A 16,701-nucleotide genomic window follows, 5' to 3' on the forward strand; every position below is an offset into this window, starting at 1 on the left:
AGCATTCTGGGTGCAGCTCTGGACTTCTGGAAAAAAAAGAAAACCCTCCCCAAAGTGCAATCATCTTTTAATCTATCAAAATGACTTCATTTTCCCAATTTCAGGCCTGTGAACTGATCATGAATACCAGGGCAGAGGAAATTAGTCAGCCAGGCAAAGACTTTTAACAAGTAAATATTATGCACAGAAAAACATGCAATTAGTGGAGGTTAGTTAATGCCTTTCAAGTTGCATCAAGCTGCAGTTAAGGGTGGAATTTCTGCGTTATCCCTGGATTGTCTGTCAAAGTCTTTAATGTGACAATGTGACATGTCTCTCCCATCGCCCCTCCCTCACCGGGAACAAAAAAGGGTCTTTTCACGAATTCCCCCTTTCCATTCTTCTTCTCCCTGAGATCTTTCCGTTCAGCAATAAGTACCTTTGTCTGCCTGCCCCTCTGGAGCAAGGGTCCTGGGGCAAAGGGCTCCCCAGGTGCGGAGGCCTGGGAATAGCTTCTCAGGCTCGCTCCGTACCCACAGATCAAAGTCGATGGCACCTCCGATAAGAGGTAGGAGACTTCCTTCTGGCCTGGGCGCCTCACCCTCTAGGACCAGAAGTGTCCAACACTTGGGGGTGGCAGGGAGAAGAGGGGGTGAAGGGACTGTTTCCCACAGCAAGAACTGTTTAGTGTAGCCTGGGGCACTCTGAAAGCCATTCCCTGCAGCCCTCGTTCTTGCTGTGTGAATGTCCCCATGTAATGAGACCACCAGTAAGCATCCCTTCCAGACTGCCACTGAAGTTGTCTGACTTGAGTTTGAAGAGGTGACTAAAATGTCAAAAGCAAAAAAAAAAAAAAAAAAAAAAAAAGGTAAAGAAACAAAAAACCCAAGGGGAAAAAAATAGGAGACCCCTTTTTGGGGGTGGTATTGGAGGAAAGGTATAAATTGCTTCTCAGTTAATTTGATTCACCGTGGTTCTCCCTGGTGACCTGACAGGTCTGCTGCCAACACAAATGTTTTACTTTATTTTGACTTTTTTCCCCCTAATGAGACAAGACTTAGTTATGCTTTATTTCCCCTTAAAATATCTGTGACCAATGAGGGCAGTCCAATTTCATAAAAAAATAACAAATTGAGATTATAGGTATTAATTTTGAAATCAAATTGTGATTTGAGGTGTTCCTTGGCCTTTTCAGGCCTTTTCGTGAATTACTTTGTGGGGGATTTTCTTGGACATGAACTTGGCCAGCTTAATGTCAGAACCAGGTCGTCATCATAAATAGAAGCAGCTGCGGGGAAAAATAAATAAATAAAATTCTCCCTTCTGGTTGACTCTGCTCTGCATTCAGTTCAAAGCCAGGGATGAGTAGGCTCCTCTTTCCACCACCCCAGTCTACACCTGAAAGTTTGTTTCTATAAAATTATAAAATGTGACTTGTCTGTTGCCCACCTTCGCATTCCCGTCTGCTCCTTCCAAGAAGGATGTGAGGCTTAGCGTTGATGCACACGAAGAGACTTTTGGCATCGCCCATGCTAATTTCATCACTTCAAGGAGAAAATGATGCCTGCTTCCAATTTCTAACACTCTCATCGTTTCCCCTTCATTTCATTCTTTTGCATTTTCCGGACAGTGCTGCAGTCTGCAAGCCTGCAGAATATATTGCACTGGCTACCTGAGAAATGTAATCCTGACAAAGCGCTTTTTAGTGTTTCAGTGTTCACAGAAAAGGCAAAGGTTCTCTCCCCCAACCCTTATTCTGCCCTGGGTTCCCTGCACAGCGCAGTGGTTGGGGGCTGGTGAGAATGGAGTTTTGCTTTTGTAAGTTTGTCATTCAGACACATTAGTTAATTGATCATACTTGGGAGGTTTCATCCTTAATTGCAAATTCCCGCACCATCACAAAACATACACTTGAACTGATCATAAAAATGGCAAAACCCCAATATCAGACTTAAGTGTAGAATTGCCATAGTGCTGATTCGATTATGCTTCAGTGACATCTGTTTAATAGATTTCCACAAGAACTGTAAATCCACATTTACTTTCTTTGCAAATTGTATTTCAATGCTGAGCAATCACAGCCCTCTAGCCTCTTCCCCTCCCTAGCCATGTATGTGCTAAACCCCCATTCCTGTTGAGTGTGACTTGATAAATAAGTGGGAAGGGGACACGATGCTGAGTTTTACACATTTACCTCCTATTTCCTTTTGTGTGTGGATATGTCTGTGTGCATGTTTGAAACAGATCTGAACAGCTTCCCATTTCAACTCCATAGATACGTGACTCTCCAAGTGCTTTATTTTGAAAACTAGGACGTAGCACTTTGCAGAAGAAAAATCAGTCCACTTGCTATTATTTATGTGATCGCTGATCTGCTAGATGGATATAGAAAGCACCAAGAATTATAATAATTTATGGAGTGGAGCACTGGTTTACAAACATATTTCTCTGCCCGAGCTTTGTGTGTTTCTTTGCGTCTCGGGGCTCGTTCTGTGCAATGGGAACGGAGGATATTCAGAATTTGAAGACAAGCCCGGCGAGCCGACTGCATTCATAGCTAAAATTAAAGGAATAAGTGAGCAGCTATTTGTGGCAGACAGGACATGATCCAGTAAGTAGCACTCTTCATATTCCGAAATAAAAGTACATAATTGGAAAATGAAGCGGCAGAGACTGCTGGGGGGTGGCGGTGGTGAGGAATTAGAAAGTGTAATTTAAAATCATGTAGTCATAATTCAAAATGGGCCCAGCTAAAAGGTTTTTAAGTGGTAAATGCTTTAAAGTCACTGTGGTTGATCCTTTTGCAAGGAATAGGGGCTAATTTTCACTTTATTTGTGGATTCCTTCATCTACTGAGCTCATCAGCTTATTCAACTTAGCTGATAATACCAGCTGCTGGCCAGTGTTTCTTTTCCTTGGGATCCCACACTTGATTGGGAAGGAGATCAAACAAAAAGGTCTGTCATTTTAGGACATGGTGGGATGAGGTCTGATTTTTTTTCTCCCATTGGGGTATTTGCTTCTTTTCCTTTGAGTCCCTCTGCTTTTTTTTTTTTTTTTCCTTTTATGGCATTTTCTACTATGGGCTCATCAATTGCATATTTTCAAGTAGAGGCAAAACAAGGAAAGAAAATACGATTTAAAAGTGATTTTTGAGCTTGTGTGGGAATCGTCGCTTGTAAAACAATTCTCCTCAGACCCCCACACCTTGGTACTTTTCTGTTAAATATTATCTCCTGCATTTTGCTTGCGGGGACCACTTAGGAAGGGTTAGCGTGGTTTCTCTGTGACATTTTGCCACATTGCAACAAAAGCCCTAGTAAGCACTGCCTTTGCTGAGCCAAGCCGGCTTTTTCTCTGCATTGCCCTGAGCCACCGGCCTGAAGACGGGCAGCTGCACTTTGGGCTGACCCGTTAGAGAGGCTGGGGCTATTCAGTCGCTCCTACTCTCAGTTAAAGGCCCCAAGAGGAGACGGAGCCAAGGTGCGTCTAGGATTCTGGTGAAAGCTTTCCAAGGTGGGGTTCCTCAGAACGCCGCAGCGGGGACGGCTGTTGGGGGAGATGTTTCTCTGGAAGCTTCTCATGCTTAATAAGACAGTCGTTTCTGTGTGCTCATTGACTGTCATCCGAGTTTTGGACCCAGGACAGCACCATATTATGCTAGCCCCCCAGTGATTGTTAAAGAGCTGCCGATGAATGGAAGAGAAACACAGGTGGGTTCTGGGGATGGATGCCTTACGGGCCTGGCACCGGCTTTGATCAGAGTGACCTTTCCCTTCCAAACGAGAGCACTTTTGAGAGCCGGAGACTATGGTAATAGTGGCACAGGGACAGCAGATGTGAACTGGGGCTGTCCTGGGCCCGCGCTGACTTTGAGAGGCCTGTGTTGGCTGGAAGTGATGCTTCAAGTCACACGGTGAAGCAAAATCTATCTTTGGTCTGCAGGGCAGCAGCTCCTCTGGTAGTGCAATGCTCCAAGATCTTCCTCACACATCTTCGGACAGAGAGGGGCCACCAGACTGATCCAAGCATCTCTTTTGCAAAAATCCATCTGCTGCTGAGATGCTCTGTGTGAGCCAAGGCCTCTCTCTCTCTCCTTCCTGGGCATTCGGCACACACTGGCTGGCCTTGCTGTTTGGTGGGGGCCTTCTTAGGGGCCCACAGACCCCCTCCACTGCAACTCCTCAAAACAGAGTTCTGAGGAGGTCTGTTGTCTGCCTGGCTGGTTCGCCGCGTCTGTGCCCTTGGAGGTCTAGTTTCCTGTCTGGGTCCTGTGGCTCCCAGAACAGGATCTGGCCCAGAGCAGGAGCAGCAGCAGGTGCATTGGGGCTGACCAGTGCCCTGCAGTGTCCAGATGGGGGTGGTGGTGAAGAATTTGCCTAGAAAAATGAGTCAAGAGTGGATTGTAGTGGATGTGTCCAGCCACAACTCCCTGGGAAGTCAAAGCCTCAGAGTCTTACTCAGTGGGGCGAGAGGGAAGGGGTCAGGCTCCATGGGCTTTCAGGCAGGAGAGGAGGGGTTGCTTGAAAATCCCTTCTGCATTCTTGAAATTTCCCTGGGGAGCTTCTAAGTTCATCAGAACTTTCTAACTGGAGGGGAAGAGACATGGAGTGAGCACCTCCTGTGTGCTAGGCCCTGGCAGGGGCTTTTGAATCTCCTGTGTCCTTCAGTGCTCCAGCAGCCCAGGAAGGAAGGTTTGAGAATCCACATGTTTGTAGATGAAAAACTAAGATTAAGGGGGGCAAAGCTGCTTTTGAGTCCTGCTGTCAGACTCAAAGGCATGTGTAGTTTCTCTCATTCATTGATTCATTCACATATCATTTTATTCTTTGGCGTTTCCTTCAGTTCAGATAAAAAGCCGACTGTGTGTTGGGAGCTTTGATACAGGAAGCCTTGGGGGCTGTGGGTGGAGGCTCCTGACCCAGCCAGGGGAGGTCAGGGAAGGTGTTTCTGAGGCTCTGAGCCTTCCTGAGACTGAGTGGTCATGTGTCAGGAAACGAGGGTGAACGCAGGGGTGTTGTTGAGTGCAGGTCCTTCTGGGCAGAGGGAATAGCATTCGTGGAGGCTTCAAGACAGGACCCCTTCTGTGCCAAGGAAAGCCTGCATGACTGAGCCAGGCCTGAGAAGCGGGAATGGGGCTGGGGCCAGGTGCAGCCTCCTGAGCTGACCTGAGGCACTGAGCTTCACCTGAGGGCAGCAGCTGCTCTGGAGGGTGCTGGGTGTGCCAGAGGGAATGGCACGGGCAGAGGTGAGTTCTAGGACATTCCTTCGGGAGGCCGGTGTGGTGTGACCATGGTGATGGGGGGTCAAGACCGCCAGGAGACCAGACAAGTTTGGGGGTGGGGGGTGGTCAGAGAGAGGCACAGAGAGGTGGGGCCTGGAGTCTGACCTCTTTCCTAGACACCAGCTTTCCATACAGTTGGCGTCAAATGGGACCTGCTCTTTGGTGTCTTGGCTGACACCCAGTTTCTCCTTGGAGCACCCTGGCCTCACTGGACTCACAGTGCCCAAGGAACAACAAATGAATGTCTCTGAAAGGAAAACGGGAAGAGAAACCATCTGCTAAGAGAATCAGACTTTGGAAAAGCAAGCCCTTAGAACCAGAGGGAATTTTTCAAGGAGCGCTGGGCTGGGGCGACCTGGAGTCTCCCATTCTGGGTTCACTGGGCCTTTATGGGCAGGTACAAGGCTCGTTCCAGCCCCTCTGTAACCCCTCAAGGGGACCACTGAAGAAGTAGAAACAGAGAGGTTGAGTGACTTTCCCAGTGTCCCACCGCTCAGCAGCCTGAGATGGAATTTAATGGGAACCCTGCTTTCTCTGACTTCAGAGTCCAGGCTGTCCTCCACGGCAGAAGCATGCCAGTTGACCCATGACAACGAAAGAGTGAGGCCACTTATCCAGGCCACCCGGGCCTCAGGGACTTAGCACTTCCCCTCCCTCTGCCCAGGTTCTCATTCCCCAGGTCGGGGTGTGCCTGTTGTCATTGGTGTGTGAAGTGACACCCCTTCAGATAGACATTTTTTTTTTTTTTTTTTGAGATGGAGTCTCTGTTACCCAGGCTGGAGTGCAGTGGCACGATCTCGGCTCAACGCCACCTCCACCTCCTGGGTTCAAGTGATTCTTCTACCTCACCCTCCCGAGTAGCTGGGATTACAGGCGCCCGCCACCACGCCCGGCTGTTTGTATTTTTAGTAGAGACGGGGTTTCTCCATGTTGGTCAGGCTGGTCTCGAACTCCCGACCTCAGGTGATCCTCCCGCCTCGGCCTCCCAAAGTGCTGGGGTTACAGGTGTGAGCCACCATGCCCAGCCCAGATAGACCTTTCTTGATCACCCAATTTAGTCACCCAATCACCCTGTTCTATCTTTTTCCAGGTACCGATTATTAGCTGAAAGTGTCTTTTCTGTTTAATTCTTTGTTTACCTTATTGTCCCCCCTCCCACCTCGTCCCATATTCCTCGAGGGCAGGAGCCTCTTTGTGTTTCCATTGCCCTTCCTGGCACCTGGAACAGGGAGAGCATGTAGGGCCGTGGCTAATGGTTGTTGAATAAGTCATGTGTTCATTCATTCATTCATTCCATCCATCCTCCCTCGTAGTTCCATTTTGGGGAGGCATCTGCAGCCCCATCAGGATACATGACTTGCTTGAGGTCACTCCGCTGGACTGAGAGCCGGGCTGGGAGCCCAGGTGGTTTCCCTGCGGCGGGTCCCGGGGCACCACTGCATCGCTCGCATGCTGTGCTGTTTTGTGGACCGGGTGTAAACGCTTCCTAGCTCAAAGCTGTTTGTTTGGGAGATGCTGCGCCTCCTCCGTGGATCGGCTGCACCGCGGAGAATGCTCGCCTCCTCGCACGGTGGCTAACGTGCTGCTGCGGCTCCATAAATATTAAATGGGCATTAAAAGAAGGCGCTGCGTTTCCAGTTTCCCGGATTTCTCTGAGCAGGGCCCGTTGCGAACCCCCTTTATGTGAAATGCAGCATTTCACCGCGGAGCGCCTCCGGGAGCCTTGCCGCCCGCCTTTCCCGGTTGAGTCCCTTTGGTGCAGAGCGGTTCTCCCTCGACTGCAGGCTGTCTGCATGCTGGCGCCTGCTCCTCTGGGGCAAAGACGGGTGGGGGCCCCTGGAACACCTTTTCACAAGGGCTGTGCCAGCCTGGCAGCCTCCTTGCTGGATATGCAAGGTGGGTAAGATGGAGAGGGGGCAGTGACTCTTTGGTCTTCAGCTAAGCTCTCCTGACACCCACCCTCTGCCAAGCCTCTGCTGGGCACTAGGCAAAGTCTCCAGACATTCTGTATGTCCTTCTGTCCCCTCATTGTCTCTGCATCCATCCCTCCATCCATCCGTTTCTCCCTCCCTGCCTCCATCCATCCACTAATACTATTGATGAAGTATTCGTGATAGGCCATGGGGTGATCATGTTATAAAAATAATATTAGCTATAACATTTATTGACCACTTACTGTGTGCTAGGCTCTGTGATCAGCAGCTTACGTGTGTCACCTCATTGAATATTCATGACTCTACAAGGTAGGGACTGTTTTTCTTTCCATTTTGTAGAAGAGGAAACAGAGCCTCTGGAGGTTCAGCCGCTTGATCAGGGTCACAGAGCTGCTGGGGGCCGGAGCTGACACATGGGGTGCACAAGGAGGGAGCCCAGCCCTGCCCTCAGGGGACATCTGGGCTCTTCCTGGGACCCTGAAACGAAGGCCCCAGATCCAGCCCTCTCCGAGGAGACCCTGGCATTGCTGAGAGGAAGGGTGTCAGCTTCAGCCAGCGGGAGAGGAGGGCAGAGCCGGAAGCCAGGCAGCTAGGTCTGGGGGCTCAGCCCTGCCACCTACTCTCTGTGCAATGAGATGTCACTTCTGTGAGATGTACCCTTCATCATTTGTCAAATGTGAGACATGGGCATCAATATCTGTCTCTTAGTGGTGAGCCTGGCAGAGGAAGACTCTCGAAAAGCGTTGGATTTGTGTGGCTCTGAACAAGAGCATGGCCCCTGTGAGCTGTAGGCCTCCAGGTGCAAGAGGCCACCGGGGGCCGGCCTGTGTGGCTCAAGTAGAGGCCAGACTAGTCACAGGGCCAGACCACGCAGGGTCTTATGGTCAAGGGATTTTATCAGAGAAGTCACCACAAGGATTTCAAGTAGGGATGTGATGCGGTCAGGTTGCATTTGAGAAATATTTGAGTTCTCCAGGGCCTGTCCGGCACTGCTTGCTCCTGGAACTGGCCCCTTGGTTCGCACTTGACACCCTTGTACCAAGGGTGTCCAGTACTCTGGCAGCACCCGCTGACAGCAGCTCCTCAATATGCAGGGATCAAATTGAACAGAATAGTGACTGTGACCATCACAGCTGAGGTGAGCCGGCCCCTGGGACCCACCAGGCATTGTACTCAGGATTCCTGCTTACTTCTTCATTTAACCTGCACAACCCCCGGGAGGCGGCATTACTACTATCAAATCCATTGTCTTTTTCTTTTTCTTTCTTTCTTTTTTTTTTTTTTGAGACAGAGTCTTACTCTGTCATCCAGGCTGGAGTGCAGTGGTGCTGTCTTGGCTCACTGCAACCTCCGCCTTCTGGGTTCAAGCACTTCTTCTGCCTCACCCTCCCAAGTAGCTGGGATTACAGGTGTGCACCACAGTGCCCGGCTAATTTTTGTATTTTTAATGGAGAGGGGGTTTCAGCATGTTGGCCAGGCTGGTCTCGAACTCTTGACCTCAGGTGATCCGCCTGCCTCAACCTCCCGAAGTGCTGGGATTACAGGTGTGAGCCACTGCACTGGGCCTCAAATCCGTCTTCTAGAAGAGGAAGCTGGAGGCTCAGAGAAGTTAGGAAGTTGGCTTAAGGTCACACAGCAAGTCAGCCATGCTGGGGCTTGACCCCCATCCAGATCTGGGCAGGCCTGGCTGAGAGTATGCAGAGTCCTGGAACTTGGCATCTGGTGCCCTGGGGCCTTTCCCAGGGCTTCTGGGTGCCGGGCAGCAGTTACAGACAAGAGGGGTGCAGGCCCCTGCTCCCCCACCTACAGTTCTGTTGCATAGCACCCACAGGGAGAGCCAATTCACTTAGAAACAACCCATAGGACCAAACAATGGCACAAGTGTGTCCCCAGGAAAAGGGAGATTGTTTTCCCCCGTTGTCTCTGCGGGTGGAGAAGAGGGATATGTTTTGGGAATCAGGAAGTGTCTTTAGGGGTCAGTGGGAGAAGGAGGATATTGCTATTTATTTCACCTTCTAGGGAGATGATCAAGATTTAAAAAAATTAATAACCCATTTCTCCTTTGCACATAATTAAAATGTTCTCCAGTCTCTAATTTTTGTCATTTTCCTAATCTAATTTGTTTTCTGACTGTGTCCATTCTTCCAAGCGCAAAGCAAAGGAGATTTTTCTTCATTTAATGTGATTGCGATATGACTGTCCAGGAATAGTTTAAATGATGTTATTTTCTCCTTGGTTAAATACAGCGCAAAAGGAATCGTTGGAGGGTCTTAATGACCCAAACTGAAAACAACGACAAAAAGTCTTCAAAGCATTTCCCATTTACACAGTTTAAAAAATAATTATGAAAAGGAACAAGACAACTCGATGGTCTGGGTAACGAGGCATCGGCCATAGTGCTGTGTGTTGGAGTAGGATGGGGTCTCACCCGGGGCCTGTATTTCCAAGTTTCTACAGAGTTCTACACTGACCCCAAGGTGGGGTCGGTTGGAGGGATATTTAAGCCCAGTAAATATAAATGCAAACTGCACTTCCCAGTGAAAAAGATTTGAAAAATATTGCAGCATTCTCAAGCTGCAATTCAAAGACTGACGGGGCACATCAGGGTTCCTGAGATCCTTACGAGAGAGAGGGTAGAGAGGCATCGGAGGAGGTTTTTGCAAAAGGTTCCTCCTCCCTCACCATCTCTGCCCCTGCCTGCACTACCACCCCTGAGCCAGTGGGTATGTGACCATCTATGTCTGGGAAAATCCCTTCTAGGGGCACCACTAAAAGATATCTTTAGATGAAATTGATGTCGAGGGAGGAATTTTCGCCCGTGCTGTCTCCACCTGCTCAGGCTTGCAGGGGTGTGGGCGTGGGGCCGTGTGGGTGTGTTTGGGGGTCTGTGGGGGATGGGGGAGGGTTGTAGGAGAATCCTTCCTATTCCCCAATTCTGAAAAGTAAAACTTAACTCACCTGTTTACAAAATACCAGCCATTGTCTTACCCCAGCTGACTGTCACCCTGTAGGCTCGGGAGGATTTTGTTGAAGGAAAAAAAAAATGTCTTAAGTATTTAAACACGTTGGGCCATGCATGCATCCGTCCACAGTGCTGTGGGGTTTTTTTTTTTTTTCTTTTTTTTCTTGTCCCCTCCCTCCTTTCCCTTTTCTTTTTACCAAAGTATATTCATCAAACTGCTGAGTTGGAAAGATTTGTAATGAGTTTTTGAGCTGTACGACTGTGTTTTTTTTCCTCTCCCCCCGCCCTCTCCCTCTTTCTAAATCTTCATCTGACATTAAATAAAGCAAATCCCAAACAGATTAACTGTCGCACGGTTCTGCTCCATCTCCTCAGTCTGTTTCCAGGTCTGGCGGGGGGCCGGGCTGCGGTGGCGGCAGCGGTGGGAGATGCCGGGGCGGCCAGCGGAGGTCCATGTGGCGCTCTAGGTGGGATGCCGGCGTCCTGAAGGCAGAGGCCCTGGCCCTCCTCCCCTGCGGCCTGGGCATGGCATTCTCCCAGTCCCACGTGATGGCCGCTCGGCGGCACCAGCACAGCCGGCTCATCATCGAGGTGGACGAGTACAGCTCCAACCCCACCCAGGCCTTCACCTTCTACAACATCAACCAGGGCCGCTTCCAGCCACCGCATGTGCAGATGTAAGTGGGACCCGTGGGGTGGGGGTGGGGGCGGTGACGGCCCCCTGGGGTGGGTGCATGGTCTTGGGTACCTCCTGGTTCTGGGTGCACTGTAACAAGCATTGATGTTTGTTGACTGCAACAATTCTGGAATCCTAGGATCATCGGGGCTCTGAGTTGGGAGGGACCGGCAAGAAGTTGCAGATGGACGGCCTGTGGGCCGATTCTGGCCGCAGTCCTGTTTCACTTGGCCAGAAGCATGTTTTACAAATATTTAAAGATGAGGTGGATGCACAGAAAACTCCAGACTTCTGGCTTCACTTTATAAAACCCAAAGGCCTGGCAACCCCAGGCCCACATGTCCTCCTGGCAGCGTCTGGCGGGGGCCACATTCCAGATCCCTTTCTTGGCATTTGGGTGGCGACCCCTGGTCTGATTTACTCTCCTCATTGCACACATGGGGAGACCGAGCCCCAGAGAGGGGAAAGGGCTCGCCACAAGCCCCATGGCAGTTAGGACACCAGTCTTGGGCTCTTTGTTTCCCCTCCCCGCCCTTCCTTTCGTCCAGACCCTGTGCTTCTCTTGTGAAAGCAGAGATGCTTTTCCAAAAGGACTGGGGCATTCTGTTGTCTGCCCCTCGGGGCACTAGGGGTGCTCAAGCAGTGAGGCCCTGGGGAACACACAGACTCAAGGCCCCCGTGAGCAGCAGGAGGACTTGTCCTGATGCCTCTGTGCAGAGCCAGCCTTTCCCTCTCTGGATTTCCCGAGGACCTGGAAAGCTGTGGGTGGCTTGGGGTGGCTCCAGAGGTGGTCGAGCTCCTGGCCCTGCTCTGGGTGGTTCCCTGAGTTCCTGGAGCCCCCCTCCTCCTTTATCCCCATTGCTCCTCCCATGAGCCCTGCATGACAGAGCTTACCTGGTGAGGAACCAGGGGCCCCAGGCCCATGAGGTGCCCCACCCTGCTGGCAGGTGCCAGAGCTGGACTTGAACCCAGGCTTCCTGAATCCACCCTGGGGCTCTCCATGCTGGGCCTCCCGCATCCTCGGGCTATGATGTGTGTGGACGTTCATGCTTCTGCCTGAGAGCGGAGGCTGTTGTCCCCTTGGCTGTTGTACCTTCAGCCGGCCACTCTGGGTGCCCGCCCCCAAGCTGGGTCTGGATGAGGGATGACCCCTGCAGAGCAGGGAGGTGACAGCACAGGGAGGGGGGAGCTGTGACAGGGGCTGATCCAGTGCTGTAGGGCCTACAGGAAGCCCTCCTGACTGCCCGTGGGTCTGGTGCCCCAACAAAGGTCCAGGCCCTGGGCCGCCTCTGGGGCTGTGATCTCCATCTTGGGGCAGCGGTGTTTGTGGCGTCCCAGCCGCTGTCCATCGGACCACTCGGAGAAGGAGTTGAGGGGGTTTCCAAACCCTGGCCTGGTGGGGTGTGTGTGAAGGTGCAACCTCCCGTCCCTGTGTGGCCTCCCTCAGGCCTGGCCTCTGTTGTGGGGAGAGAGAGGTGCAGGGAAGGGCTCTGCAGGGCAGCAGGCTCCAGGCGGGGATCGCCCTCTTCCAGTGGCACTTGCCCAGGAAAATGCTTGTCTCTGTGTGGGGCCACAGGGCTAGTGTTGCCTGTGGCTGCCTACTTTATTTTTTGGTAGATTTCTATCTGGGCTGCTGCCTCTGGTTTTCTGTTTTTGGGGCCCGATTGGCAGGTTTGGGCAGGAAGGAAGGCCCCAGGCCTCAGGCTTGCCGCTCCTCGGTCTGTGAGACTTGAGGCCTGGGAGGGGCTGCAGGGATGGGGGCCTTCCCTGGGCTGGGTTTTGTCTTTTGTTGGTGAGGGTCATCCTCCAACTGGGTGGGTCAGAGGTGACTGAGCCTGAGGTCCCCGGAGGCCAGGCTGAACTCCTGCCCAGTGGGCAGGGGGAGAGCAGCAAGGCTTCCCAGGGCAGGTGGGGTTTGTGAGGGTCCCAGCACCACACACAGTGGGACCATGGACAGCTGTCAATCACGGCGCCCCTGCCTGGGCCAGGCACACTATTAGGGAGCTCCTCGTCAGAGAACAGAGCCAGAGAAAGAGGAAGACAGGGAGTGGGGGCCGAGGAGGTGCTTCCCAGTTTCAAGGGATCCGGGAAAGACCCCCTGGAGCACTAGGTAATTTCTAGGTTAAGGCCAGAGCAGGAGGAATAGGCATAGCAAGTTGGGAGAGGGTGTGAGGAGGAAGTGGGCCAGGCAGAAGGGGTGGCAGGGTTGGAGCCTACAGGTGGCTAGAAGATGGGGGTCTCTGAGAACTGTACGGAGGCCCAGCTGGGCAGGCAGCAGGGGTTGGGGGTGTGCAGGAGACACCACAGGCCCCTGCAGGCCGGGCTGCGTCCTGAGGGAGGGTAGTGAATGACTGAATGAGAGGGGGTGATCTACCCCATTTAACTGAGCAACCCAGGGCCATTCATTCATTTGTTGAGTCATTCATTCACGCATTTGGGATGTCTGTGAGCTGCTGAGTTTCTCATTGTTTAGGACCTTGGGCACTGAGCTTGCCTGCTTGGATGGGGTTCATGCTGCTTGGTGCCTCAGTTTCCCCAACCTGGAGCTGGCTACTCCAGGTCGAGGGACCACATGTTCCCCCTGAAATTCCCCTTGCCGTGCCACCCTTCTTGGATGGCGCATGCACTCTGCGTGGCTCGGAAAGCTGGTCCTCACCCCCCGTGACGCTAGTCCATGCATTCTCAGTGGAGGAAACAGCACCTCCAAGGGGTGAAAACTGGTTCTTAGGGGGTGAAAAAAATGCTGCGCACAGTAATACTGGGGATGAAATAGTTAAATCCTCATAGAGAAGGCCCAGTGGGCAGCAAGCATTCAGCATTGGTAGCACATGCCAGGCCTGGTGAGGTGCTTGGGACCCAGCAGTGATCGAAGGCGCCCCTGCCTGTGCTGAGCTTACATCCAGTGGATGGCAGGCAGTTAGCAGATGGTCATGAAAGCGTGTGATGCTGGTGATGGTAAGTGCTATGGAGAAGAACTTAGCTGGGGAGCTGGAGCAGGTCCCACAAGGATTCACACCTGGCCTGCCCCACCCCATCCCGGACTGCTCTGCACCACCACCTCCGGCAGAGGGGAGAGTTCCCGGCTCCTGCTGGCTCCGAGGCAGCTGGGGTTTGGATGGGGCCCTGGAGGGAGCGTGCTCCGAGCTCCAGCTTTGAAACACAACTTTGCACACAGCTGGGTAAAGCCAGGATGGGCACAGGGATGAGGGGGCTGCTGCCTCCCACTCCCCGTTCATTCAGACTCCACACCTCAAGCTCGGAAGCATGCAGGCTGCTGGAGGTGGCTGAATGGATTTCCATGGCGAGCCGGCTGCTCCCTCCCATGAGCGGTGGGGGGATGACTGCCACTTCCCGACATGTGATTTGTCGCCACCCTGGGCTTTGTCTCGGGGGTGAGGGAGCGAGGGGGCCTTATTTAATAAGTCCACAATTTATATTTAATAACAACAGTGACAGTCCAAACATGGCCTCTGGTTGAGTCCTGTGATTTATGCCGTTGCCCCCAGAGACCCTGCTGGTGACGAGGCCGCCTTTGCTTGGGTAATGAATCTCCGGAGCTGGGCCTCTAGGTTGTGAGCAAGGCTGAAAACTCCTTGCCCCAGCGACTGAGAAACGCTGTGGGGGTCTCAGGAGGCTCCTCCAGGCCCAGCCCTTCTGTCCTGGGTGGGTAGGTGGACCACTGGCCTGGTGGTCAGTGAGAAGGCAAGAGTGAGTGTTGGGGACAGGGTTATCCTGGAGCTCTCACGTAGGTCCCCAGGGCCATGGCACCAAGCACAGCAACTCCTCTCTGACCTTTAAAAGGCGTTATGGCAGAGACTTGAGTCATCGCTTAAAGACCCTTCCAGCCCCTCAGGCTGCACCGGGTCCTTGAAGCTACAGCAGAGTGGGATGCAAGGCCACAGCTGCGTGCCAGGCCTGGAGTAGCCCCTTTGTGCCTTGTTCCTGGCCTTTCCTGCTGTCCCAGGTCGGTGTGGACCCCCTCTCTACAGATGAGGACGCTGAGGCTTTGGAAGGTGAGCATGGGGAGCTGGGACTCCCACCCAGTGCCGTGTGGCTCCTTGGCCTGTCCACACACTGAGAGGCTCCTGGAGACATGGAGCTCAGCCTGGAGTGCAGGGAGGGGGACAAGGAGCAAAGCAGGTGGGGAGGACTCACACCCCGGCGCCACCTGGCTCTCAAGCCTCATTCTCCATCCCTGTCCTGCTGGGCAACAGATGTGGTAGCTGCTTCCAGTTTCTCAAACATTCCAGTCTTCCTCCTGCCTCAGGTCTTTGCACATGCTGTTCCCTCTGATCCCAACTCTTTGCCCTATGAGCACTGACTCCTCCTTCAAATCTCACCTAGGTGTCACCACCTCAGGGAAGTCTTTCCTGCTGCAGCTCTAGGTGCTCAGCACTGGCCCTTGTGGCGCACGCTTTGTGGCACCTGATTCAGTCTGTGCTGACGCATTCACTTGTGGGAGGATTTCCCAAGCATCTCTCCCCTCCACGAGCATGGGGCTGCATGCCTGGTGCCTAGCACAGGGAATAGGAAGCAGGAAAGAGAAGAAAGTGAGAACGGGACAGGCGGCAAGACTCAGGAGGAGTGTCAGGGATCACGGAGGACTTTCTATGGGGGTGGGGGTGGCATAATCCCTGGGTGTGGAGGACCAGTTGCACTGTGGCCTCCGTGGAGTGGGCCACTTTAGGAAGAGGGACCAGCAAGTGCAGAGGCCAGGATGTAGGAAGCAAGGACAGGTGTGGGGATGCAGGAGGGTCCTGTGGCCAGGGTCCCCTTGGATGCAGTGCTTTGTGGGAAGAGCACTGGGCAAGGGATGGGGGCAGATGTTGTGTGATGCTGGTCCAGCCAGTCATTGCGCCTCCCCAGGCCTCAGTTTCCCCATTTGTAAAATGAGAGGAAGGGACTAGAGATCCTTTCCTACTAAAACACCATGGCTGATGCCCAGTCACACGGCTGGATGAATAGTTGGAAGCTGTCCCTGCCTGGACCTTCAGAGCACCCATTTCTGCAGGAATAGGGTTACGAGGGGTAACAGCCTCTGCTTCTGATGCCTCTCTGGGCTTTTGGCACCAGGAACTGCACTTCCACAGAACCAGTGGCTTATGGGAGAGAAAAAACCAAGAGCAGGATCCAGAGCACACTGCAGGGGTGTTGGCATCAGGGCTCCAGCTGTGAAGGTCGGTGAAGTTCTCACAACATGACAAAGAGGGAGTGGCTTGTCCCCACCCTACAGAGCAGGGCTGGAGCCTGGTGGGGTCCAGGGGCACAGCGAGGAGGAGGTCACTGAGCTGGGGTGCCAGCCTGGGGTCTGGCGTCGGAGGCTGTGTTCTCTCCTCTGTGCTGTTCCTGCTGCCAGGAATCCCATGGGAAGAAGATCGGTGTAGGCTGGGGAGAGCTGGAGATGGGTGTCAGGTCTCAGAGCCACCCCAGTAGGCAGAAGCTTTGGGGAAGTTGAGTTTGGCTCCAAGAAATAAGAAACCTTTGCTTCCACGTCTTATCTCTGGTCCCTGCAGAATGTCACTGAGAAAAAAACATTTTGCATTTTTTTTTTTTTTGTGGTCACAAAGTGTTGAGATTAGATGCCCAGATTCCTGTTGTGAGGTCCTGGGTTCAAATTCCACTCTTTAACTTAGTAGCTGGGAGCTTGGGCATGGACTAACTTTTCATTGTCATTGCAAGTATCAGAAACACAACTTAAGTTGCCTTAAGGATGAAAAGGAGTCTACTGGCCCATATTAAGAATTTCAAGTTTGGGTCCAGCTTCAAGTATAGCTGGATCTTCAAATTATGCCCTCTTGTTCACTGTCTCTTTCTATTGTTGTTGTTAATTTTTTTTTTTTTTTTTTTTTTCAGGCAGAATCTCACT

General features: G+C 52.4%; 1 protein-coding gene across 2 annotated transcripts in view; it reads left to right on the plus strand.

Annotated features, from left to right (window-relative positions):
• Positions 1-16,701, plus strand: part of MPPED1 (metallophosphoesterase domain containing 1) — a 94,387-nt gene that overhangs the window by 2,432 nt on the left and 75,254 nt on the right. For both annotated transcript variants that reach the window (XM_024239767.3, XM_054543757.2), the window contains exon 2: positions 10,535-10,836. In XM_024239767.3, coding sequence (XP_024095535.1) covers positions 10,613-10,836 — 224 coding nt within the window. In that variant the 5' untranslated portion in view covers positions 10,535-10,612. The remainder of the gene's footprint in view (positions 1-10,534; positions 10,837-16,701) is intronic.

This window comes from Pongo abelii, chromosome 23 (assembly GCF_028885655.2).
Source record: "Pongo abelii isolate AG06213 chromosome 23, NHGRI_mPonAbe1-v2.0_pri, whole genome shotgun sequence".
NCBI classification, from domain to species: Eukaryota; Metazoa; Chordata; class Mammalia; order Primates; family Hominidae; genus Pongo; species Pongo abelii.